This window comes from Zeus faber (assembly GCF_960531495.2).
Source record: "Zeus faber genome assembly, chromosome: 11".
In the NCBI taxonomy this organism is placed as follows: Eukaryota; Metazoa; Chordata; class Actinopteri; order Zeiformes; family Zeidae; genus Zeus; species Zeus faber.
Genome location: NC_137205.1, coordinates 11531973 through 11558533, shown reverse-complemented (window position 1 = coordinate 11558533; position 26561 = coordinate 11531973). Strand labels below are relative to the sequence as shown.

At 43.6% G+C, this 26561-nt stretch overlaps 1 protein-coding gene across 1 annotated transcript in view; it reads right to left on the bottom strand.

The window, feature by feature from the left end:
• The window catches only part of mei1 (meiotic double-stranded break formation protein 1), a gene marked incomplete at both ends in the record, with an annotated part of 73179 nt that overhangs the window by 6960 nt on the left and 39658 nt on the right, over positions 1-26561 (bottom strand). Inside the window, 8 exons of the mRNA XM_080009587.1 lie at positions 6-87; positions 9608-9792; positions 11537-11621; positions 11927-12072; positions 14166-14276; positions 15174-15287; positions 20608-20794; positions 23443-23616. Coding sequence (XP_079865713.1) covers positions 6-87; positions 9608-9792; positions 11537-11621; positions 11927-12072; positions 14166-14276; positions 15174-15287; positions 20608-20794; positions 23443-23616 — 1084 coding nt within the window. The remainder of the gene's footprint in view (positions 1-5; positions 88-9607; positions 9793-11536; positions 11622-11926; positions 12073-14165; positions 14277-15173; positions 15288-20607; positions 20795-23442; positions 23617-26561) is intronic.

Genomic DNA, 26561 nt, shown 5'->3' with positions numbered 1-26561 from the left:
GGCACCTGTAGTGGGACTCCTCCTGCGCAGGAAGCCCAGCAGGGAGCTCAGACAGTTGACGGAGACTCGCAGCAAGAGCTCGTGCTTCTAAGAGAGACGCCGGCATTACGGGAGGACCAGAGAGGGAGGGAGAAAGAGATGACAGTCAGAGGCACAACCTGGAGAATTAAAAAGCAAATATTTGAAAGGCTCAGATTTATTTTTAAATTGAGAAAAATAAGTTCAGATCAAGTTAGTGGGAGTTGTGTTGGCGTGTTGAAGTAGCTTTATCCTGTAGCGTTGTGCTTTTTATGTGTGTTCTCCAAAATTGTCTGCTGCTCTCTTTGTCTCTCTTGTAAAAGAGATTCTGAATCTCAATGAGATTAACCTGGTAGCATAAAGGTAAAATAAATAAAACACTTGTTAATTCTTGAAGAATATATGAATATATAATATCTGTAATAGATTAGATATCTGCTGACATCTGCAACTGGATGTGAAGTTGGATATTAGATAAACATTATCAAAGGAACAGACTTTCAATCTAATACACTGCACACACCCACAGACACACACCCACGCACAGAGCTGAAAAGATGGGAGACCAGGGTGGACACAAGAGACAGAAGGAGACGTGGGAAGACAGAGTGAGGGGATTTAAATCCCCACGCCTCTCCATCGTAGTGGGAGCGAACACATCGAAGTAGGCCAGGCTGATAGAGAGAGAGAGAGAGGGCTACGGAGAGTTGGGGTCTAATCCTAAAAAAGGGAGAAGAGGAGAAGAGTAATGGACGCGGTTAAAGGCGGGACGGCGCAGAGGAGGGGGAGAGGAGAGAGGAAGATGAAAGGAAAGCAGAGGTTGGGAGAGCGAAGGAGTGGAAGATGGAAACAGGACGAAGGGGAGAGGAGAAGAAAGGAGAGGGTGAGAAGCAGAGGGAAGATAAGAGGGGGGACGGATGAAGAGAAGCAAGCTGTTTTAACAAGAGGCAAAAAGAAGGTCCTTGATGAGAGACGGGGAGAAAGATGAGGGCGAGAATTGGGGGACGGATAAATGGGAACACGGGAGTTAAAAGAAGAGTGCGCAGAGGTAAGGAAGAGGTCAGAGGAGATGAGAGGAAACGCATTTAGCCGAGTGACAGAAGTGATTAAAAAGAAGCTCGCGAGCAGAGAGGCACATGAGGGTGCGAGGGGCGAGTGAGAGAAAGAGAGAAAAAGTGAAATACTGCGAGTGGACGGAATTCGCTCAGGACGAGCAACATGTGGAGTTACAGTTAAAAGCTTAGAAAAGGAATCAGTATCAGCATTGGTATGTGTCTGGCTTTTTATCTAACTGTTGGCAAATGACTGTTGACTTGTAAACCGTAAAAAATAGCGGATGCAAAATATGGACACTGCGACACAGTATTTGCTTTCCTGTTTTCTGCAGCCTTCAGTAAATGCTTGGTAGTGGCATTACAGATTTTATACATTGGATGTGAAAAAAACATGATCCTTCTCCAGCTCTGATCACATGTAATGACACCACACACCAGTCACTGTGAGGTACGATTGAATGCTGAAGGTCAGTGTATTGTGACTATTATCTAAGCTATTCCTCTCCTGCTGGCCAAAGGTGTTATTTTTCTTTTCTCTATCTCGCGATTGCAATTCCAGAGCGCTTTAAGAACCTTGGGACGATCAATGCAGAACTGCTCATTGTCTACTGTATTGGGGAGAAAGTCATGTAGGAACAGTATGGAGATAAATTTGTCTCAAAATTATTTGTGTGAACAAATTGACAATACAAATAAGATAAAATAAATTAAAAAAAGACTTGTAAACTCACAAAAATATTTTGCCAATATTAAACATACCTGGACTTTTCATTTTACATACAGGTTTCAGAATATTTTGTTCTCAAGTCGGAAAGAAAATCCACATGTATTACTCGGCTATTTTTGGATAGCATGTAAGTGACTGCTGACAACGTTGTGTGTGTGTGTGTGTTAATTGGAAAAAACGTGTGTAAAAAGAGAGGCAAGACAAATCTATCCATAGAATAGTTAAATCCTGCCGATTGATTGCTCTGGAAGGCTGCAAATTGAACTGCACATTCTTACAGTGTGTATGAATAGCCATACCACATTGTATGTTTGACAAATAAACTGTGCTGAGGTGGCGTTGCTAGGTTGTCTTTCACTGTAATAAACGAAGAAAACACTCAACTCACCACTCAATTCCAGATATAGAGCATCTTATGTGGGGAAAAAAAGTTAATATTTGATGCCTATATTGATTGGCCGTTAGCCAATGACAGCAAATGAATTGGCTAATGTATTTCGTAGTTTAATAATGTATTCTAGGATGTCATTACTTTTTATGTTGTATCGCTACAGTATCAACTGTGCCACTGCTGCACTTATTGGATTGCAGAGAGGTCATCAAGTAGAAAGAACCATAAAGCCACCTCTTAAAGTCTCTTTAGACTGAGGGGCGAATTCACAAAAGGATTGCGTGGCTTTAGCAGCTGATAAACTGGTGCAAATAACACAAAAAGCAACCGTCTTACGCACAAAGCACCCTCAAACAGTGAAATGCACGGCTAACTGTGCTGCCACGCAAATAGTGTCTTGGTGCATCGGTGCTATTTGCATGTATTTAAATGAGGTATTATTCATACATTTGATGCAAAATTGGCCCCCTTTTTTTGCAAATCGCTTCTGATTCACAATCACCGGTGCTTATAGTCACACACAGAGTGAAATTATTTGCTTCTCCAGAGAGCTGGGGGTAACTGCGCAGAGACAAAAAATAAAAAATGGCTCCGCTGCGTTATCGTCTTCAGAGAGCTGGTGCTATTGAAGTACATTCATAAGGTGTCAAGTCAAGTCAAGACAAACTTTTTTTATAAAGTGCATTTCATACCAGGGCAACACAATGCGCTTTACAGAGAAAATACTATCAAAGAAAATATATAAAATGTCTGTGCAATCATAAGAACAGTCAGTAAAGAATAAACAGATCTCACAGCATACAGAGCGCGCGCACGCGCGCGCACACACACGCACACACGCACGCACGCACGCACACACGCACACACACACACACACACACACACACACACACACACACACACACACACACACACACACACACACACACACACACACACACACACTTCCCAGCAAGTCCCCCACCTGTAGCAAGAGTCCGCAGAGAGTATTTGCGAGGCAGCGCGTCATGGGAGTATAAGTATTTCTGTTTTAGCTTTGTTCAGTTGTAAAAAGTTCTGTGACATCCATAAATTTATACCGCGTTCCAAATTATTATGCAAATTATATTTTTATCTGATTTTCCTAAATAGTCGATGCAAATGACAGTCAGTATAATTTTCAAGTCATCAACCGTTAGGGTATAATTCGAATGTTATTGAACAAACCTCCCAATAATAACAGTATTTTTTTCCAAAGATAAAAAACTCAAAATGCACTGTTCCAAATTATTATGCACAACAGAGTTTCAAAAGATTTTATAGGTTGTTACGAACTGAAAATGGTCATTTGTTGAATTTGCAGCACTAGGAGGTCATATTTACTGAAATCAAAAGCTATTTCAATCAAAAACATCTTAACAGGCCAAGTTCCATGTTAACATAGGAGCCTTCATTGATGTCACCTTCACAATTCTTGCCTCCATTGAACTTGCGAGTTTTTGGAGAGTTTCTGCTTGAATTTCTTTGCAGGATGTCAGAATAGCCTCCTAGAGCTGCTGTTTTGATGGAAACTGCCTCCACCCTCATAGATCCTTTGCTTGAGGATGCTCCAAAGGTTCTCAATAGTGTTGAGGTCAGGGGAGGATGGAGGCCACACCATGAGTTTCTCTCCTTTTATGCCCATAGCAGCCAATGACAGAGGTATTCTTTGCAGCATGAGATGGTGCATTGTCAGGCATGAAGATGATTTTTCTACAGAAGGCACGGTTCATCTTTTTGAACCATGGAAGAAAGTGCTCAGTCAGAAACTCTATATACTTTGCTGAGGTCATTTTCACACCTTCAGGGACCCTAAAGGGGCCTACCAGCTCTCTCCCCATGATTTGGGCCAAAAACATGACTCCGCCACCTCCTTGCTGATGTTGCAGCCTTGTTGGGACATGGTGGCCATCCACCAACCATCCACTACTCCATCCATCTGCACCATCCAGGGTTGCACGGCACTCATCAGTAAACAAGACTGTTTGAAAAATAGTCTTCATGTATTTCTGGGCCCACTTCAACCGTTTCTGCTTGTGAGCATTGGTTAGGGGTGGCCCAATAGTAGGTTTATGCAGAACTGCAAGCCTCTGGAGGATCCTACACCTTGAGGTTTGTGGGACTCCAGAGGCACCAGCAGCTTCAAATACCCGTTTGCTGCTTTGTAATGGCATTTTAGCAGCTGCTCTCTTAATCCGATTAATTTTTCTGGCAGAAACCTTCCTCATTATGCCTTTATCTGCACAAACCCGTCTGCTCTGAATCAGCCACAAATCTCTCTCACAAGTTTTTGTGAAATATCTAATGTTTTCATACCTTGTCCAAGGCATTGCACTATTTGACGCTTTTCGGCAGCAGAGAGATCCTTTTTCTTTCCCATATTGCTTGAAACCTGTGGCCTGCTTAATAATGTGGAACGTCCTTCTTAAGTAGTTTTCATTTAATTGGACTCACTCTGAGATTGATTTCAGTGATCCAAAGAGCCCTGAGACACAATACCATTCATGAGTTTAATTGAGAAACAAAAAATTAAATGTTTATGACACTTAAATCCAATTTGCATAATAATTTGGAATGCAGTGTATATCATTAATACACTGGGTGAGGGAGTGAATGGGGCGTAGGTCATCAGGAGATAGGGATATGTACAGCTGTGAATCATCTGCATAACTATGGTAATTAATTTTATTTTAATTTAATTTCTGTTTAATATGTGCAAGTGGGAGCTTATATAGAGTTTTCTTATTTATAGAGGTTAAACAATAATGGTCCAAGAATCGAACCTTGGGGCACTCAACATAAAACATCCATTTTGTTCGAGACAAAATCTCCAATGGACACAAAGAACTGCCAGTCCTGTAGGAAGGTTCTGAACTAGTTTAGAACCTATTTTTGTAATCTGGCTAATAAAATCTGATGGTCAACAGTGTCGAAGGCAGCACTGAGATCCAGGAGTAGAAGAACAGATAATTTTTTTGAATCAGCGTTTATATGCAGATTCATTCATTCGCAACTTTGCTGTTTCTGTGCTATGGTGAGGTCAAAAACCAGATGGATAGGTGTCTAAAAGGCTGTTTGAGGTTAGATAGTTGTTAAGCTGAAGGTAAACAGTTTTTTGCTGAGGAATGGCAGGTTGGCAATGGGCCTATAGTTGGCAATAACTGTTGCATCAAGGTTGCTCTTCTTCAGGGGTGGTTTAATGACAGCTGTTTTAAACGCTGCAGGAAATATACCTGATTGAGCCATTTAAAATTTCTAATACCTCATGTGCTAGGCAGTTAGGAACAGTTTTGAAAGATGTGGTAGGGAGAGGGTCCAAGCAGCAGGTGGAGGACCTGAACTGACCAACAATATTTCCAGTTTTTTAATGTCTAAAGGGATGAAGTGAGACATGGCAGCAGTCATATCACTGGAGAACTGGAGGGTAGGTTCATTTCCGGATGCTGAGGCACTAATATTCTGTCTGATAGCTATACTTCTGTTATTGATAAATGAAGCTGCTTCATATTTTTCAGTGGAGAGCATCTCTGATGGGGTTGTAGATGGTGGATTAATAAGTCGATCAACAGTGGAGAAGAGCACTTTACTATTGTTGATATTTTCATGAATGATTTTTGAAAAGAAGGACTGTCTGGCCTGTTTAATTTCTATGTTGTACTGATCTATCATTTATACAGTATATACACACATTTCATATAATAAATTAAGAAATAAACTAATTCTTATAGATTTACTCATACTGTTTAAATGTTTAAAAGTCGCTGCACATAAACATAAAAATACTCAGTGAAACTTAATCTAAAAGTATAGCATGTTTGAATCCACGCATCAGCAATTAGACAAAACAAGGGCCTAATTGCACTCAACAACAAAACGTTATAAGCGTGTTTGCACTGGCATATCATTAGCGCAATATGTTTTGTGAATGAATCCATGCTGCTACTTGCGGCCACAATCCATTCTTTGTGAATTCGCCCCTGAGACTCCAGCTTGTTTTTGATTAAGCATACATCAAAGGCTGAGACATTTTTGTGATATCTGTGCTAAATATTTGGAATCTCCATTTACATGTCATACTGTGATATTTTCTCTCTGAGAGCAGTAATTATTTCTGATTACAGAGTATAATACAGAGGAGACTGACACTTGAGGAAACTGGGAAGGAACAGATTGGATTAGAATCCTCCGAAAAAGAAAAAAAAAGTCTATACTGCAGACTGGGTATATTATATTGGCACTTTTAACTTCAGCGTTATCACACTGAAATAAGTAATCAATGTCATGATGTTACGCAAGTACTCTTACTTTTGTTACTGATATACATACCATGTATATATGTATGTATATATGTATGTAATATGCTATATTATAGCATATAAGATATGAATACTTCTTCCATCAGTCATGATCAACTAATATAAATGCCGGATGTATAAATGGTCAATATGTGTATTCAAAAAGCTTCCCCCAGTAAGGGCACCTTTTCAGAAATAATCCAGTAACTATGTTGTTCAGATTATGCTCATGGTTACGATTTTTCCTATGACAACCTCAGAACAACCTACACCCCCCATGCCCCCCGTGATCCTTGGCGCTCACATAAGAGGAGTGAACATAAGGTTGGGAACCGCTGCTCCAGAAGAGACAGAGAGGTATGTGCCAGTTGCTAAGCAGCAACAGAAAGTTGCACGGATGCAATGTTACCTCGGTGTAAATAAGGGCCAAATAAAATTTTCACCCGACAAGCCTGCTAACGAATATTTATTTTCAATTTCAATTTCGATGCAGAGGCTGCAGAATTGCAACGTGGCTGGTACCATCTGGACAGATCTGCAAAGTTGGGTGTTCAGTTTTTCCCCTCCCTATGATCAACAGCACACAGCAGGGCTCTAGATTGCGACCATTTAATCGCATTTTGCGACCATTTTTGGAGACAGTGCTCATCATCGTATATCATGTGAAACACTAGGGGGGGGGGGGGGGGGGGGCGTTGTTGAGCATTAGGCTTGGGCGATCGTGCAAAATTTCAATCGTCCAATCGCAGACCCCAGCCCCCTCCTTTTCCTCCCCCTCTGGGTAGCAGAGACCCATGCTGGGGGGTTGGATGGCTCCTTTCTTCAGGCTAATTACATGATTTGGTCCTTTAGTTTTAACCGAACCTCCGCACTGTCCCCAGGTGGTCCGTCCCGGGCTACGGTGTACTGTGCTGCAGGCAGAGCCCGGAACATCTGTAGTCGGCCTGAGCCTCTTCCAGAATGCTGCGTCTGTTTGTTTGTTTTTTTAACCTTTTTTATTTAATGAGCATAAAGCTGTCCCTGCACCTGCTCATCTGGCGGATAAAAATAGAGCGCACGGACAAAGCTTATTTACTTGCGCTCACAAAGAGGTGAGTATGTTGAGGTATGCGCGCAACTTTTTTATAAAAAATAACTAATTGCTGCTGAAACACTGCATATACACTACTCATAAAAAGTTAGGGATATTCGGCTTTAGGGTGAAATTTCAGGATGAACCTAAAATGCACTATAACCTTTACAGGCGAACTTGATTTCACCTTCTCTCAACTTTTGAATGCACATGTCCAACTGTTCAATGTTTCAGTACTTTTTGCACAACTTGCTGTTCTCTCACAAGGAGCTGAACGGCAAAATTCACAACAGGTGTTTGATCCATGAATCGATCAATACATTTCCTGGTTCAATTAGAATTGGTATTTAAACAGTCCTCTTCATCATGCTGTTCACATTTTGACATCATGAGACCAAGACGACACCTAACAATTGATCAACAGTACCTCGTCGTTGCGAGGGTTCAAACAGGATGTTCTCAGAGGGAAGTGGCCACTGAGCTTAGAGTGTCACAGAGTGTCATCAGCAGGTTCCAACAGAGATACAGAGAGACTGGAAGAGTCACAGAAAGGCATAGAAGTGGACGTCCTTTGGCCACATCCCACACTGATGAGCGCTTCATTGTGAACAGTGCCCTGCGGAACAGGAGGATGAATGCCACTCAACTCCAGGCACATTTAAGGGAGGTGAGAGGCACCCAAGTGTCACGTCAGACCATTCAAAACTGTTTACATCAGTGTGGTCTACGTGCTAGACAACCTGCAAGGGTACCTGACCACACCACCAGGCAGAGGCATCATCGTCTTGCACGGGCCAGGGAGCATTGACACTGGACGAGGGACCAGTGGCCTCAGTGCTGTTCTCTGATGAAAGTCAATTCACGTTGAGCAGAAATGATGGCCGCCAACGATGTTGGAGACGTCAAGGAGAGCGCTATGCATCAGCCACTGTTGTCACCAGACAAGCCTTTGGTGGTGGTGGGGGTGTTACAGTGTGATCAGGTGTTTCTAGTCAAGACAGAACTGCCCTACACTTTGTGAATGGTACAGTGACAAGCCCATACTACCTGAATAACATGATTAATCCAGTCATTGTGCCCCTGCATGAACAACACAGGCCTAATTTCATCTTCATGGACGACAATGCTCCAGCTCATCGAGGTGGCATCATTAGGGAACGGCTGCTGGAGACTGGGGTACCTCAAATGGAGTGGCCTGCACTTTCTCCAGACCTGAATCCCATAGAAAACCTATGGATCAGCTGAGTCACCGTATAGAGGCTCGTCACTCTGTACCCCAGAACCTCAATGACCTGAGGGCCGCCCTTCAAGAAGAGTGGGGGGCCAGGCCTCAGCAGACAATAAGTCGACTTGTGAACAGTATGAGACGTTGTTGTCAAGCTGTAATTGATGCTCAAAGGCACATGACAAGTTATTGAGACATTGACATTTTTTGTTGTGGTAAACCCACCACTGTTGTTGGCTTTTGTTTCAATAAATTGTTTGAGATGAGGAAATCCCCATTGCACGCTTCTACTTAAATGCCCTACTTTCATGATATAATATCAGCAGCATAATATAATAGCATGAACTTTTTACATTTTCCATAAATTTCACCCGAAAGCCTTATATCCCTAACTTTTTGTGAGTAGTGTATATTTTTTTTAATGTTAATTTTCAGATTTGAACATAAATGTTTTTTTACAATTCAAGTAGCATTTGAATATCGAACCAAGGTTTGGCAACCATAGTGCTACTAGTAAAAAATGTTAGTCTGGAGCCCTGCACCGGCTGCATTGTTCTCCTTGTTATTCTGATCTAAAACCAAGGCAGTACGTTACTAAATGGCCTACCTGTTCCAATATTTACACTTTAAACTGCATATCTGCCAGACTAATGGCCAGAAACTGCAAGCCTGCTCTCTGCTACGTCTCTGGTAAATGGCTTTCTTCTCAACACACACTCCTTTTCTCACACACACACACACACACACACACACACACACACACACACACACACACACACACACACATTTTCCAGCAAGTCCCCCACCTGTAGCAAGAGTCCGCAGAGAGCATTTGCAAGGCAGCGTGCGCCATGGGACCCTAGAGGGTGCAGGGTGCCGTCCGAGGCCCCCAGGGACCCAGACCCAATCAGCCCCGGACCGGTGCTCACACACACCAGTGGTGAAACCAGATCCACATCCAGGAGGGCCTGGAGTAGCCTTAGGGAGCTAGCTGGAGAGCGAGAGACCATAAGAGAGAGGAGAGGAAATTTGTACAAGATGAGGCGAAGAGGAAGGGGAGGAAAAGGAGAAGGGCTATTATTTGAAAATTATTTGAGCAAAGAGAAAAGACAGCAAGAATGAGAAATACTACTGACGGGAGCAAAGGGAATTAGCGCCAACAAAGAATACAGATGTGTAGGTGGAACAGGACAGGGAGAGGTAGCTTGACTCAAGAAATCAAGCAGTGATTCGAGACTCAGAGGAAAATGTGGTTGGAGAAAGTGTGCTTGTGTTAAATCGACAGGATATAGGGAAGACCTCTGGGAATTGGGGGGGGGGGGGGGGTTAAACGTAGGTCAGCAAGACAAGTGCACCTGATCAAAGGATGGAGGGACTGGGGATAGTAACAGACAGGAGATAAAGGGAGGGAGAGAGAAAAGCTCAGAGGGGAAGTCGCTGCTGTAACACGGTGGGGACGAGGTGGAGAGGCCAACTGGCATTTGGACAGCATTTATGTCATGTACGTCAAGGTATTAGAGCTTTTCTGAAAAGAATGATAGAAGAAAGATATGTATAATTTTGTGTGGGTTTTTAACAAGGTGAAAAGAGGGAAGAGGGGAGAGATAAAAGAGACCATACTAAGGGGGTGAAACATAGAGAGGAGACAAATGGGAAAAAAATAGAAGAATGAGAAAATAATTGAAAAAAAAGAGAGCGAGAGTGAGAAAGAGTAGTTGGAGTGAGATGAAGCAGTAGAAAGAATGATATATGCAGGCAGCAGAGGGGAGAAGAGCCCATAGATCACTGTGGCCATGACAGCCCACTTATCCTCCTGCTGGCAGACACAGGAGCCACAGGGATGCTCAGTGTCCCCCCCCCCCTCTCTCTGAGTGGCATGCGGGATGAGGGCCACTTAATAAAATTAAAGTGCGTGAAATGTCCACAGCCCTGGGACCATGGACCATAGACTGTGTGTGTGTGTGTGTGTGTGTGTGCGTGTTTCAAGGCAGAGCAGCGTTCCTCCGGCCCAGGAGACCGTTAGCTCAAGCTGTCTGCTCAGAGACACCATAATTGTACAAGGGGATGCCAAGCGATCCCAGATCCAAGCCAAATTGAGAGAGAGAGTCGTATTAGTTAGTCCTGGGAGGCTGCGAGTGGACAAAGATCTGCTATAATTGCGCACCGACGCTCGGAACACCCGGGTCCAGCAGAGAACGATTCCTGGGCTGTGTCTCTTGAGCTTAACACTTCTGCCGAGCTGCGTGTGAGTAAATGCAGCGGACAGGGAATTAGGGCGGAACACAAGGTCGATAGAGTAGCTAAAGGGGATGCGGGGATCTGATTTGGACCGGCATGACGACATATAAACACTTTGATGGAATTTAATTCAATTTGTGCTTCTGAAGAAAAAAAAAGAAAAGAAACAAACATTGTGTAAAAAACTGCTGAAAAACAGAATCACATGGTGGAAGCTTCAGCGGCATTTTCATACTCTTTATTGTAGTTGTAAGCCCGATGAACGAGCGCGTGTGCCTAATCAACCCGTGGTGAGAGACTGCTGCTCCCTTGCTTTTCTCTGTCGCTCCTTTGTTCTGCACTCAGTTCCTACTTCCTGTCTTGTCTCATCTTACGCTATTCTAATTTATTATTAAGCGCCACACTGTATCCTATCTGCGGGATCTTTACAGAGGCAGAGAGACGCTTTGAAAGAGAGAAAAAAAAGGCTTCAAAATAAAAAGTTGGGAGCGTGTTACCCAGGGAGAGAGTGTCTGTGTTCCTTTTGTGAAAGACCAGGCACTGCATGGCACTATCCAGCCTCCAACTGATTCTCTTATGGACCTTGAATAATAAAAGGAGAGGTTGGGAGGGGGAATCACAAGATAAGGGACACTCATTGAAAGTCACAATTCTGTTCACAACAGAGCGAGAGAGGGAGAGAGAGAGCCGCACAAAAAATACTTAATTTGTATCAGAGGGAAATTCAATTGGCTCTTATGCGTTTCAGCGTCACACTTTGGGATCCGTGTGGCGGACCGTGCAGCGCTGTACGCTCTCTCGGCTTCGCCCTTGACGGCGAGCCACTCTGTCCTTACAAAGCTGTGATAAGGGGGGAAAAGCCGAGCATCTGAAGGATGTGCCTGTACCTGCGCTGAGAGGAGGCGTTGCAAGGTAATGAGGGAGGACAGGAGCAGACGGGAGCAGCACAGCAGGGCCGGGGAGGAGAGGGCGGAGGAGAGGGCCGTCTGAAGCTGCTCCATCAGACTGCTGTTGGAAAGCAGCATGGCGACAGCTGGGGACAATGTCATCAAGCAGTTATCTTTATCGCGGCAGGTGGGAAATTTGTCGTGCGGTCCAGTTAGGAAAAGGCAACAACGATAAACGATAAATAAAAACAGCGGTACACGCATGACACAATGAAGAATAGCAACGTAAAACACAAACATAGGGCATAATATAATGCGTTTAATATGACCATGTGCAAATCACGAAAATTTAGTTCAGGTTGGCGTGATCCCCAACCTGGGTTTATCACAACAGTAATAGATGAGTCTTCTGAGTTAAGTGCTAGCAGAGCGTTTGCAGACACGGACTCCTACCTCTTGCAGATGAGCATACACCAGGCTTACCGAACCCATTTTATAGATAAAATGCCCAATACATATACAACGCTGTTACTTAGGGATTATTTAATAGATCATTAAGAATAGTCATTTTGCCTTCAGGCAATGGCGCGCAGAAGAAAAAGGAGACGGTACATGGAGAAATTCAACAACAAGACATGTGGAGCATTGATGCTGGTGGCGCTACATAAAATAGGTGCAAAAATGTAAAAATGTGCAAGACAAGACCTATTTTCCATGGCATGCGGTACACTTGAAGGAAAACGAGCCAAGCAGAGCCTACTTTGACTGAGAAAGGCTAAAGACGACGGCATGAGGACAGACATTCGACATCTCCCTCCGAGGACGCTCAGGACAGGCTCTCCAGATAACCATCTGTGTGTTTTTCTGAATTACAATTAACAGTTGGACACACTGCATGCCTCAGGAACACGCTCTAAACACACACGTTTGGTGGATAGATTATAAATGAGAGACATGTTAGTTTCTTTTACCTGTGTTTTTTGTTGTTTCCATTTTACAGCCACTGACTTGCTCCCTTTTGTTTTCTTTTCCCTTCTTGAGATTCCAAAATGATTTCTCGAATGCTTTGATGTTTTCATTTTCATCCGTAATCTCTCGAGGCGAGACCTCTGATAAGCCCGCGAGGCGTTCATTTCTTATCTTCACTCCTATCTGGGAGATTTAAATTCTTTTCACTTTTTTTTTTATCCATTTTGTGCAGATAGAATAAGAAATGGAGTGGGTCAGCTTGTTGACAACATGACCCGGTGTGTGTGTGTGCACCTGAGCAGGTGAATCTCTGTGCACAGTCACATTGTATGCGTTACTATGTATGTGTTTGCATTTGATTCTGGGTGTGCTGTAGTATTGCGCGATCATTTGATTATTAGTTTATTGTCTTTATAAAGTATTGTATGGAAGTAAACATTGTCATATTGTGATAAACAATTACGTATAAATTAAGTTCTAAGGGCTGATTTTTTTTGGGAGCTGTATTTGAAAACTACTGTTGCATGGTGTAGCAGTGTTGTTGTTGCTGCCTCACCGCAAAAAGGTCCTGGGTTCTATTCCCACCTAGGGGGAACCGTTAGCACCGTTCTCAAGTGGGTTATCTCCCGATTAGGAGGCTTTCTGTGTGGAAATATCATGTTCCCCCCGTGCTCACGTGGGTCTTCTCCAATATAAAAAAGGACCACAATTGAAAACATTCAGAACACTTTCCTGTCCTGTCTCTGACCAAGACATGGATCTACACTTGGAATTGGTCCCCGGGCGCCACTCTGCCCCTGGCTGCACCCTGGAGGAAGCACGGCTGGGATGGGAGAAACACAGAGGCTGACTTTCTCCAGCCACCACTCCCCTGCATGTGTGTGTGTGTGTGTGTGTGTGTGTGGTTGTCACCACTCCATGCGTGTGCGCGCGCGTGTGTGTGTGTGCACACACTCACAGGTGCCAATGCGGAATAAAATGACCCTTCTTGTGTTTTGATATCATTTTTATACTACCTAATGTTTCAGTGATGATAATGAACTTCAATAGAATAACAATTTAACAGGAGATATTGTGATTTACACAATTTAGTACCTCACTGGTACAAAAAAGGTACAAGTTTTATCCAAATTTGGCTTTGCAGGGTACCACCGGCATGACAAAGCTTTTGTGCCCCTGATACAATGCTGTCCAGTCATTTATTTACTATAAGTTGATAGAAACTAGAAAAGAATGGAAAAGAGAGAGGAAAACAGAAATACAGTCTCACCTCTGTCAGAGAGATGTACAGGGGACAGATTTAGGCTGCAGTAGAGGAAGCTGAGTGCGGGCAGCAGGCTCTCTGCGTCGGTGGGCTTCAACCTCCCTGCCAAGTTACTCACTGACACACACACACACACACACACACACACACACACACACACACACACAAAAAACAATTACCACACAGTCTTGTCTTACGTCTGCTATCTGGGATATATTTATCCTCAGTGCTCCCAACTACTGCTGACACTCATTCCATTTGTCATGAAGGGCCGAACAGATCGACAGGACCCGATGGACTGAACTTCGGCCACTGCAGCCCGTCACTCGCCTCGCCTGTGTTGCGCCTTAACGGCTGCGTTAAAAAAAATCTGCTGTGCTAATGAAAATGTCAAGGACATAGGATAGCAAATATGACTACTCCAAGGCTCCAACGCCGGTGATATGGAGCCAAACACAAGACAATATATCTTGAGAGGTTTGGGGGTGGGGAGTTGTGTAGATATAGAAGTGGAGCGGCGTTAGGCGAGACGATAAGGATTGTAATCACAAATCACTTAGAGCTGCTTTTTGCCACCCATGTCCCATTGATTTATTCTAAATAGTGCTTTCACCCAGAAATCATTGCCGTAGCTGAGCGGCTTCGCTGACGAGACGGAGAGAAGAAGTCAATCAGATTATACTGAATGAAGGGTTAGTGGGGGAGGGCTGTGTGGGCAGAAGATTAAATGTTCAGCACACCACGGACATGAAGACAGATTATGCGATTTTAACAGTGTTTCAGGCATTGCTGAACGTTAGTATGTGTGTGCAATGTCCTATTGTGTGTATGTGTCTTGAAGAGACTTATGCAAGCCCTGTGCATCTGTGCAGAGCACCTCATAGGTTTGTTTAATAGCCTTTATGCGTCTTTAGGGTGCAGGCCTGAATGTGTCTATGATGAGAATATGAAGCCGTAGGTCCGTATCGGGTTGGCAGTGAGTGTGTGATTGGCGTGACCTTGCCTTGACCTCACCGTGATAGAGCAGCTTGAAGTGGGTCCCATCCGTCTCGCTGTCAGAGGATGAGGGCAGATCTCTGGCCTGCATCGCACACAGCAGCCTTAGCACCAGAGGGAGGGAGTCCACTGCTAGGCAGAGAGAGAGAGAGAGAATGGAGTTTAGGGAACTTTAGGAAAAAAAAGGATGCAAGTTACAGATAGATAGATAGATAGATAGATAGATAGATAGATAGATAGATAGATAGATAGATTGATAATGAAGGAATGATAAGTCTGAGTGCAAATGGAATGCGTATGTAGAGTGTGGATTTGAATGTATGTGACAGAGAGAGAAAGTGAATGAGAAAGAGAAAAAGGAGGGACCGAGCTAGTAAGCTATCGGGGCCCGACGCTGAATTACTGAATTAGCATTTCTTTTCACATCATTATTCAGTCTGAGATCCTCCGTCCCCTGAGCAGCTCTCAGCCGCGCCCAAACAGAGGACATTGTTCAAACTGACACTGCTCAAACAGCAATTCTGGTGGCCTCACAACCAATAACCGTATCTCACGACAGCGCGGCTGCGCCCACACCAGAGATGGACAGAAAGGACATCACTGTGGAAAGATCCAACAACCAGATTTATTGCCCGTCAAAGGGAGGAAAAAAAGGAAAAAAAATTAAATATTCCTAAAAGTCAACAATAAACTTTAGAGATTACAGAGTTTGAGATTTTCTGGGGCTAGAACCAAGTAAAAGCGCAAGAAAATGATAGAGATAGGGAGAAAGTGGGAGGGGGCAGTGAAGAGAGAAGAAGGGGAACGCTCTAACAGGAAAAGGAAGTCAGGGAGATCATGCAGAACAGCAATCCACCGCTCTAGGGCATAACATTAAGATACCTCCCACCCCTGAGGCGTGCGTGCCACATTAGAGGATAATATAAAGTATATATTAAAGCAAATTACAGCCTTCTGTACTGGAACTCGTGCTACACTAAGCAGCCTGGGAATCCTGGTGGGATTCAGGCGTTTGCATAAGCAGGCAGAGGCTAACCGCTGCCACAGCTCCCGAACCCCCCTCACACTGGTGTTTCGCTCTTCAGCTGGGCTTATTTACCTGGTCATGCAGACTGACATATATAATCACATGTATTTTAAGTCGGCGGATACGATCATTGAGAGGACGGAGAAGTGATTTCAGACTTTTTTGTGTGCAGTTTTGTTTGTACGTTTGACTTCCAACCGTTAGTGCTGCTGGTGCCATGCTTTGTTTTTGTTTTTCTCAACACTTCTCAAAAGTCGATACTGGATCGAACAGAGCTGAGCTGCATGAGGTAGTGGGTTAGCAGTATATTGTAAATATTCATTCTATTAACAGTTTGCTAACCCTTGTATGAGAGATATTTGCGTGTACTTGTAAGAGGTTAGGGATGAGAAGTTTCATGGGGGTTGAAATTGATGTAATAGTCTGTGTGGCAGACGATGGGGCGTGGTTAAGCCGCGGACTGCAGGTGAAGGTGCTGGTTTCTTCCCGCTGTGGCACAGATGTACCGGGTCCGCCGAATCAACCCCATTAGCGCTGATTGGTCGGACCCAGCTGGAAGAGTTTTCCAGCCCGTTCTCATGCGTTTTGTCTTGAAGTGGGGACGCTGGAAGCCTGCAGACCAGACCGTGACTGAGCACAAACCAGACTCATATTAATGCTCTGCCTTTTTATGTTCCCGTTTTGGCCAGTAAGCCATTCTGTAAGCAGTTATGAGTGAAACTAATACCACGTTGGCGCCACAATGCCGAAAAGACCCCACATAATTTGACATAGTTTACAAGACAGCTTGACAACTACTCCCATTTCCAAGGCAACTGATTGTGCTACATGTGCGTTCATTGTTGAGGACAAAATTATTTGATTGAGGATACATACAAATTACATTGCCAATTTGAACTAATTGAGCAATCAATTCAAAACTACTTAAGTCCCCATCCTTACTTTTACAACACGTGGGCCTTTTACTTCAAATGAAGTGTGAACCAAACTATATGACCTCCCACCTCAAAGGAGAAGATGAAATTCCATAAATTGATGGTTTCATGAAAAATATAATCTGAAGCAAATTTATCTCAACAAGGAGGGCTTCTTTAGAAAAGCAAAAGCAGCATTAAACCCCCCCCCCCCCAAAAAAAACCCAATATATTTTTAAGCATTGCTATTTTCTTGCTATTTAGATTTTCTTTACAAGCAACATCTTTATAGTACTGTGTGGCTTTATTGGCTTGATCATATTTCTGAATCTGAGCTGACAGGCGACAAGGAGGAGAGGGAGGGAGAGCATCTTTTATGTGTGTGTGTGTGTGTGTGTGTGTGTGTGTGTGTGTGTGTGTGTGTGTGTGTGTTCGCCCTACTTGCTCTCGGGAGAGCAGCTGATCAGTTTGACTGCTGTTTACGTTCTCGTCTGAAGTAACACAAGCAGGCAGAGCAATAAATCCAACTTACTGAATCACAACAACTTATTGTGTTCTTTGATAAATCCACATCGAGGATGAAGTCAGAAGTAGTGTTTGTTTCAAACTTTCCATTCCTGGCAAATGGTTTCAGGTAATGCCACAGTAGGCTTTAATATTATGCAAAAAGTAGACCATTTATAGGGTCAAAAGCAAAATAAAGAATGCTTGGAATAAGTGGAGAAACTAACAGTTGATCCCCAGCCAATACTGAAAAATGTCAACTCCATAGCGTCTTAATATAATACACATGGAATTTCCCTTGCATGCACTTTTTTGCTTGGTAGGGCTGCCTTTAAAATGGCGGTGCGCAGGACGCATCGGCTCTGGCGGCTCCCAACAAAGTGCTATGGTTTTATTATTCTTATGTTAGTCTTAACTAGACCATGGACTTCCTGATCAACAGACCTCAGTCGGTTATGCAAAGTTCAGACTACGTGATTCTGGCCTGATTTTCCACTCGCCGAAAGGCTTTTGGAAATCAGCGAGCAAATCCCCAGATTGGAGGAAAAACATAGTGTCTTCCTGTGAGCGACGAGTGTGTGGTGTGAACTGCTCATAATGCGATCTGACTGCCGAACGCTCGCAGTCGCTGGTGAGACATCAAGCATGTTTAATATCTGGTCATGTCAGGAGTGACACAACGAGCTAGAGCCAATGAGAGCAGACACAGGGTGACGGTGGGGGGGTCGATAAGGAGAGACGGGAGTGCACGCAGCAGCCAGAAACACACAACATATCTATTCTAATTTTCTTCTCTTAATTTTATATATATATATATATATATATATATATATATATATATATATACATACACACACACACACACACACACACACACACACACACACACACACACACACACACACACACACACACACACACACACACACACACACACACAGACACCTCTTATTTAAATTTGGCTTTTATTGAGTTTCATACTGTGATCAAGAATTTAATTTAAAAAAATTAATAATCCTGTCCCCGGTATGGTACCTTTAATTTCCGGTGTCAATTCTTGTGTGTTTTTGTGACAAAACTTAGTTTGGAGACCCAATAGACTCGTCAGGGATTCCTCATAGTGAAAGATCTTGTAATGCGTGACCCCCTACCTATCGTGTAGTGTGCAAACTACAACATTGCAAGATTCCTGATCACCAAGTCCGAAAGTTGTGTAGTGTGAACAGTACAGAGATCTGACGACCTCTGACCTTTTTGGCAATGTCTAGATATTCAAAACTTCCACAAACAAGCGTGGCAGTGGGAACATTTTATGGAAAACAACAAAAAAACAAAAAACAGGACTTTCACTGTGACATTTCATGGGAAGCACACTTCCAGTCAAGATCACTGGATGGGAGGCTGACTTGAAGTAGTCTACTGTAGGTGCTGCTGCTTGCTGTTTACAAAACCGGGGCTTAATTGTGTTGCTTTTATGACGTTTGAGTGCAGTGAATAGGAGGCTTTTTATTAGATTAGGAGGCAACCTGTTGACGAGTTTGTGAGTGACTGTTTATATATGTGTCCGTGTAGGTGAACAGCATGTTACACATCTTTATGTGTGTGTGTGTGTGTGTGTGTGTGTGTGTGTGTGTAAACCCAGATGTTTATTACTGCAGTATGTGTTGGAGACTGTTTCATCAGAAGCCCTCATATGCTGTATGGATTTTGGAGGAGTTGGGGCAGTGAGACTGAAGGGAGACAGCCAAACAGGGCCTCTCGTATGTGTTAAGTAGCACCGGGAGAGCAGCAACGCTCACCTTGATCTATATTAACAAGCACAACCCACATCAGCTTGGGCCGTAATGAGACATAATGAAGCGTCAAGCCAAACAAATTGGCAGTAACCTTGATTCATGATGGTGACTTATGGTGATATTCTCCATTCATCATTGCTGCAATAAATTAAACCTAACTAGAAAAATTATGTGAACTGGGGGTTTAAAAGCTCACTGAGTTTCGGATCCGGCAGCCCCAAGCAACAGTGCGATATTAAGGTATTAGGGAGCATTACTGCGGCTAAACTTGAGTTCGGCACCGGACAAAGCTGACAGGTTTTTGCAGAAGAGAGATTAAGTAACAAAGGTTCCATAATGCTTGAGCAAGGACATTTCAGGGAACTGGAACTCAAGAGCTGAACTCTCATGCAGTTTTTTTAAAACCAGTAGATATGTCATACAGTTTACAGATTTGAAAAAATATAGCACTTCTTGCTTTAATCAACATGGATTGACGAGTTCCTCCCACATGTATCCTGTTAATAGTGTAGTAACTTCTGTATGTGCACATGTGGATCTTTGAGTGTGTGTGTGTTTTGTATCTGTCTGACAGGTGTGCATGTGTTTATTGTTTTTAGAAGCGGAACCATGTGTTGGTTGGCACCTTGCAGATGAGATTAAAACGTGGCAAGTGAATCAAAATTGATAAACGCTGATTGGTTCCGCACTAAGGCGAGTGTTGCTTCGGGCGATAATTGATCAGGGATCGCGCTGTAATTCGTGTTCTACAAAACAAACAAAAACACTCTTCCTTGTAATCAATAGAAACCATCTGGTTTGTGCAAAACATAGCAATCTATTTGTTTTGTTGTCTGCTGGGAGGCAACACGTTATTCAACAACTTAATTCTACTACACTGCATATGTGGTTTGTTCCTGCTTTGATTTTGTTATAACTTATGGTTATATGGTATTGTGGGGGTTACACTTTTTGATGAATATGTAATAATTAATTGTTAAATTGGTACATTAAACAAAATACTGGTGTGTTACTACATGCTAATTATTACATATACTATATATATCATACAAAGTTCATAAATAATAACCCCACAATACGTAATAATCACAGTATTACATAACAGGTCATTAGAAAAAGCAGCAAAACATAGGTCAAATATTAAAATATTACATTTTGGCAAGTTATTACAAAATGTAATGTGTAGTTGGATGCTTGCATGGATTTCTCACCGGGTGGGGTGTGTCCATGTCCGGCTACTTGGCTGTTCTCCATGCCGACCCTCTGCAAGGCTTGGAGGAGGGCTGGTCTAAGCAGGGCACACAGGTCGGCCCCAACGCCCGTCTTGCTCTGCAGGAAGAATTCCAGAACCCCCAGGGCTCGTTGTGCCAGAGGGGGGTCACTGCTGCACACCATGCCCTGTGTACAGAGAGAGACAGACAGAGGCCATTTACACGCTCCTGTCCACAGATAAATAAAGGTAAAGATAAAAATACACTTTGAAGTAACTATGCCACATTCTGCCTTTGACTGAAGTAGAGATAGTAAATAGTTGCCATAGCCCTTCAAACTAGGAAGTAATGCTGCATTCACATGGAACTCGGTAGACGGCAATTTCTGAACCGCATGGGATATATCAGTGTATACCGATATGTTGCTATGGCGATTTACAAAGACTCGAATAAAATATATTTAACAAATTATTTTGTGTCTGTTATTATCTATTCAAATTTTAGTAATGCATGTAGCTATAAAAATGCAGCTTACCATTAATATTTTATTGCAAACTTAAATTAATGTTAAATTACCACCAAAACGTATGGTCATTCACAGTTGGTTAACTTTACACAAGCTGGCTATTAAGGCTCATATCCATCGCCAAGCAGGTTGGACAATGGATTATTTTGCTTTATGGATATATTTATGGATATTGTTACGCAGCATTTAAGGAGATCTGTTTCCTGGTAGTGATCAATGATCTGTTAACTGAGTGATCGACGGCTGATCCCCTGGTTTCCACTGGCGATAGAAGCCCCGATAGATGCGCAGACTCTGCTCCTCGCTTTCTCCGGTCTGCTGCCTCGCCTTTCTCACCAGAGTGTCTGTATGTACAGTCCATGTTAAGTCCTCTGTGATGTGGACTCCCAGGTATTTGAAGCTGCTCACCCTGTCGACAGAAGTCCCAATAATCACCAAGGGCGCGTGCGTCCTCGATTGTGATCCTTGCCTAAAGTCCACAATCAGCTCCTTAGTTTTGCTGACGTTCAGGTAGAGGCTGTTGTCCTGGCACCAGAGTGACAGGTCAGCTACCTCCTCGTGGTAGGCCTTCTCGTCGCAGTCGGTGATCAGGCCCACGACAACGGTGTCGTCAGCAAACTTTATGATGGTGTTGGAGCTGGACCTGGCCACACAGTCATGTGTGTACAGGGAGTACAGTAGGGGGCTGAGGACGCAACCCTGGGGGGATCCTGTATTCAGGGTGAGGGAGCTTGACATGAGCTTCCCCACCCTGACTACCTGGGGGCGGGCTGTGAGGAAGTCCAGGATCCAGGCACACAGCGGAGCATTCAGTCCGAGCTCCTTCAGCTTGACAGCCAGTCTGGTGGGGACTATGGTGTTGAAAGCTGAACTATAATCAATGAACAGCATTCTCACATAGGCCCCCTTCTGGCCATCCAGATGCGCGAGCGTGGTGTGCAGTACCTGGGAGACCACGTCATCCGTCTGCCAAGTCTGCCAAGAATGTTGAACTCGAATCACTCGCCCCACACCTGCCCTGCAGACCCTGGTCTGGTGGAGTGCTGTTTGGAATAAGATTTGTGGGCGTGTGTTCTTAGCTAATATAAGTGTTACTAAAATTGCAGGACAGATGTAAAATCGCCAGGTCAGGAGCCTGACGGCCAAGATCGCAGAGAGATAGGCAAATCGTAACCAGATCAACCAGACTCGACCGTGCCCCAGCGTCCCCCTCGTACCAGGAGGCAACCCAACCCACAGCGACCAGAAGTTAAAGTATTTTAACACTGACGCCAAATGCCATGTACCCAGCGGCGGCACATGATGTTGATAAGCCCTGGTGCATATTTCTTATTGGAACCATCCCCTCCCCGCGCACAGACGCACCCACACAAGCCCGGCACTGTAATATGTAATACTATAATATACGGTGCTTCTTTTGTTTCGTTCAATAAGGAACAGATTAAAATAAAATAGCCTACATCTAAAAAAGTTTCTTTATTTGGAGGAATGGGGCAAGGGGACGACAGCCGAGCACAGTCCGCGGACGCCCCATCGCTGGCGCGCCGTTTGAGGGTGCCCCATTGCTAGCACGCCAATGGGATGGGGCCCTACTGGCCACTGGGCACCGGTACAATTTCACCAGTTGCACCCTTGGTACTTACTGTACGCCACTATGCGCACCGTTGTCGGTATTCTCTGCCGGTCTGCCATCATCCACTGACATGACTTCCGGTTTGCTGTCTCCCGTGTTCCATGTGAATGCAACTTCAGGCAGATGAAATTTGTAATTAAAGTAGTCTGTAGTAGTAGCAGTCTTCTTGCACTCGTTTTGAAAGTTACTTTAATTTGGCATTTTAAACTATCTGAAGCTTTCTTGATGAGATGAACCCACTGGGTATTCCACCCAGACTAAAAACAGATTATTATTGAGGAACAATGACTTGATCCTTAACTGATTTTGATTAAGGGTTTTTCCAAAGAGATAACCTTGGAGCCCGCAAGATAATTTGCTAGTTTCGGTGTTGTGCAGCTGGAATTTCAATAGTGGTGTTCCCATGGTGGAGCTCTTAAATCTCTGTCCCCACTAGAGGTGCACCCAGCCCCACCTTACCAGCAGGGTCACTACAACGGCCGGGTTCTTCGCTATCAGAGTTAGTAGCTCCATGGTCTCTGGGTCTGGATCCTGTCTTTGTGTTTCCTCTGCCTGGCTCTGATTCTTCTCCTCCTGTAGCCCCCCCCCCCCCCCCCCCAGACAACACGTTTGTAATAGACTTCAAAGCTATTTTGAACAACTTAGCCTCGACCTCAGCATACAGGTCCACCCTCACCTGCATCCGCCCTGCAGCGGCATTGGTCAGCCACAGCTCCAGGACGAGGGGGCCGAACACCTCGGTCAGGTCCTGGTAGCGATAGACAAAATGGAGGAGCGGAGGGTGATGCACGTAGAGGGAGTGGAAGCTCTGGCAGGACAACAGGGCTTTACGGACGCAGTTGAGTGAAGCCTTGAGGCGGATAGGGGCGGAGATTGGATCAGTAAAGAAGAGGTTAAAGTACTTGCATTTTTTATTTTTTTGTCACAAGTTCACTTCCTCTGTAACACCACTATATTCCTCTGTACCACCGCTACTTAATAAAGCACTGAAAAAGAAAAGGTAGGCTTTTGAACAGTGGGTTGTGTCCCAAATGAAAGCTTTACAAAGGTAAATAAGGCAAATAACCAATGATTGCATGAATACAAATTAAAGATTGAGGGAAAATGTTTTAAGGCAGGCATGGCAAGGGGTGTACACAATGATAGAGAAGGAGAAGAAAAGACATGTTAGTAACAATGGGGATGATCGGACCTTCGCTAATGACTTAAATACATTCTATGCTATGTTTAAAACTGAATGTAACTTAATTACGCAACAACTTGAATTTGGCCAGCCCTTGGTCTTAACAGCTGAGGAGGTTTGTAGAACCTTTTTTTTAAGGTCACGATTTGATCATATGTATTTTGTTTTCAGCACTGACATTGCTGTTATTCCTGTAAATCACAGGGATAGCCTTTCTGGCACCACTAGTGAGTTTCGCTATTCACACATGCAACTACATTCAGGAAAAATTCCTTCTTGCACCTTTTCACACATGCCATGATAATGCCGGAATTGATGGGGCAAGGGACAGTCCAGCAGAAGTCACCCTGTGCAGTCCTGGCCCGCACCCCCCGTGATGGAGAGTGACAGATGGGGCAGCAGTGCACGCAGCTCATTCACTGGCGTGCACAAAGAGGATGTATGCTGAATTTTTTTTTTAAAAGGCTATTAAAAAAAAAGCTTTTGATTTTACTGTTGACATGAAGAACACAGAGGGAGTCTGTTGTTTAGTCGACACAATTTAACATCCCTAGTTTGTACATGTGTGCAATAGCATAAATGGACTGTAACTTCAAATAAAAAAAAGGGCTGTAATTAATTTCCGCTGGGGGGCGGGTGCAGTGTGCGTTGAGGGATGTGGCGCCACTGCCCGCACTGCCCAGCGCACACTACATTTGTTAACCAGCAGATCTTGATCCGGACTATGTCAGACAGATATATTGGTCTCCTTCTATCGCTCCTTTGTGGAAGGCATTCTAATTTTATGTTCCATTGCCTGGTATTTTTTATTATAAGTGAATAATAAAAACAAACTGCATAAGATAGTCAATTTGTCTAGTAAGATTGCTGGACAACAGCAGAATTGCATTACGATGACCTGTGAGTCCCAAGTGGTGAGGAAAGGGCAGGCAATTATTTGAGATGTACAGTATCACATCCCCTATTTAGCGTATACGAGTCTGCGGTGTGGGGGTGGTGTAGATTGAGCAGCCACACTTGTCTTGGGTCTAGGTAATAAGGCCCAGAATCAGTGTGCATCAGCAACAGGTAACCCCCCCTACCCCCCCCCCACACACACACACACTCACACACACACACCCCTTGTCATGACATGTTGTCCATCTGCTCTGAGCTTGTTGCACCTAGCCCACTCGCTACAATAAAAATGGTGTGTTTTTCTACTCCATCGTCTGTGTCTCTGTGTCGGAGGGCCCTGAAAACGCCACTCGGGTGGTGGTAGGCGGAACTGCCACAGAGTCATTACCATCAGGCAGATGGTAAAGGGTGCCATCCGGACCAACCCGGCTTGCGGATCATTGGTGCCTACCAGTATTGAAACAAAACAAACAAACCAAAAATAACTGAACCTCTGTGAGTGAGGATGCTGCGCCCTATAATACTGTATGTAGAGCACTTTGGTGATATATTGTGTATAGCTCTGTGATTATGTTGAGGTGTTCTGTTAGTTTGTTGTTGGCGCTGTTGTGGTTGTTGGTATTGTAGTTGTCTGTTTGTCTGTCTGACGATTGCTGTATGGCACATGATTAATTTCCGAAAGGACTAATAAATAACTATCTATATACAGTACCTATGAGACAGGCAAGAAACTCTGTAAGCTGCATTTTTAGGACAGTATGACAGTTTGGCCCTGGGATGGTAAAAATATACCAGTCGTGAATTGTCTATACAGTCTCTACCATGCATTACTGCAATGTGTACATGTTGCCAAAATGAGAATTTTCTGAATCTAATACACTTTACGAGGCATATTTGTTTATTATGCACATGGTAGCTTGCCTGTCCACACATGGCCTGCCCTTAAAAAAGGAGCGAGAGTGCCTCTTCAACTTAATACACAGCAACCAATATCATACTAATAACGTCACGATCTATGGCTTTAGTTTGGGTCGATTTATCTAATGCCACAAAAATGGTAATAAGAGATATTAACAAAACACCACTACTTGATTCTTCCCCTTGATTTAAAAGTAAGACGATAGCAGTGTTCTAAAAAGACAGAGAAAGACAGGGGAAAAAAAGTGGAGATGGCGACCTGGCTTTGGTATTTTAATAATTATATATTGAACAGAGGGAAGGTATATTAGGCTATTGAATATATATATAATACATACCCTAACATCTAAGAACAGGATTTTGATGAACAATGAATGAAGTTCTACACAGCCCAAAGTGACAGAATAAGAAGGAAACAAGAGAAGGGTGAGTATGAAATATTTGTACGGAGTTGGGAGTTCTATTCAGTGCTTGCCAAAAAGCTGAAACCTTGAAAATATGAAAAGCCAAAAGATGCATTGGTTATTTCATATATAACCTGTTTTTATTACATTTCCACAAAAATCGCTTTATGCTATCACATACCCTTAACATGACAAAGAATTAGTCTGACCCTGGACTTACCCTAGTTAATAAATAAAGTTCTGGTAAGTATAGTAAGTACTGGTAGGTAAGCTACAAAAAATATACAGTATAGGGACGGTAGGAGAAAATAGTTAAGATCTTGGGAAATATAATTTAAAAAGTTACATGTCCCATGAGGGATTTTCCCCCCCCTAAAAAATCCTTAACCCATC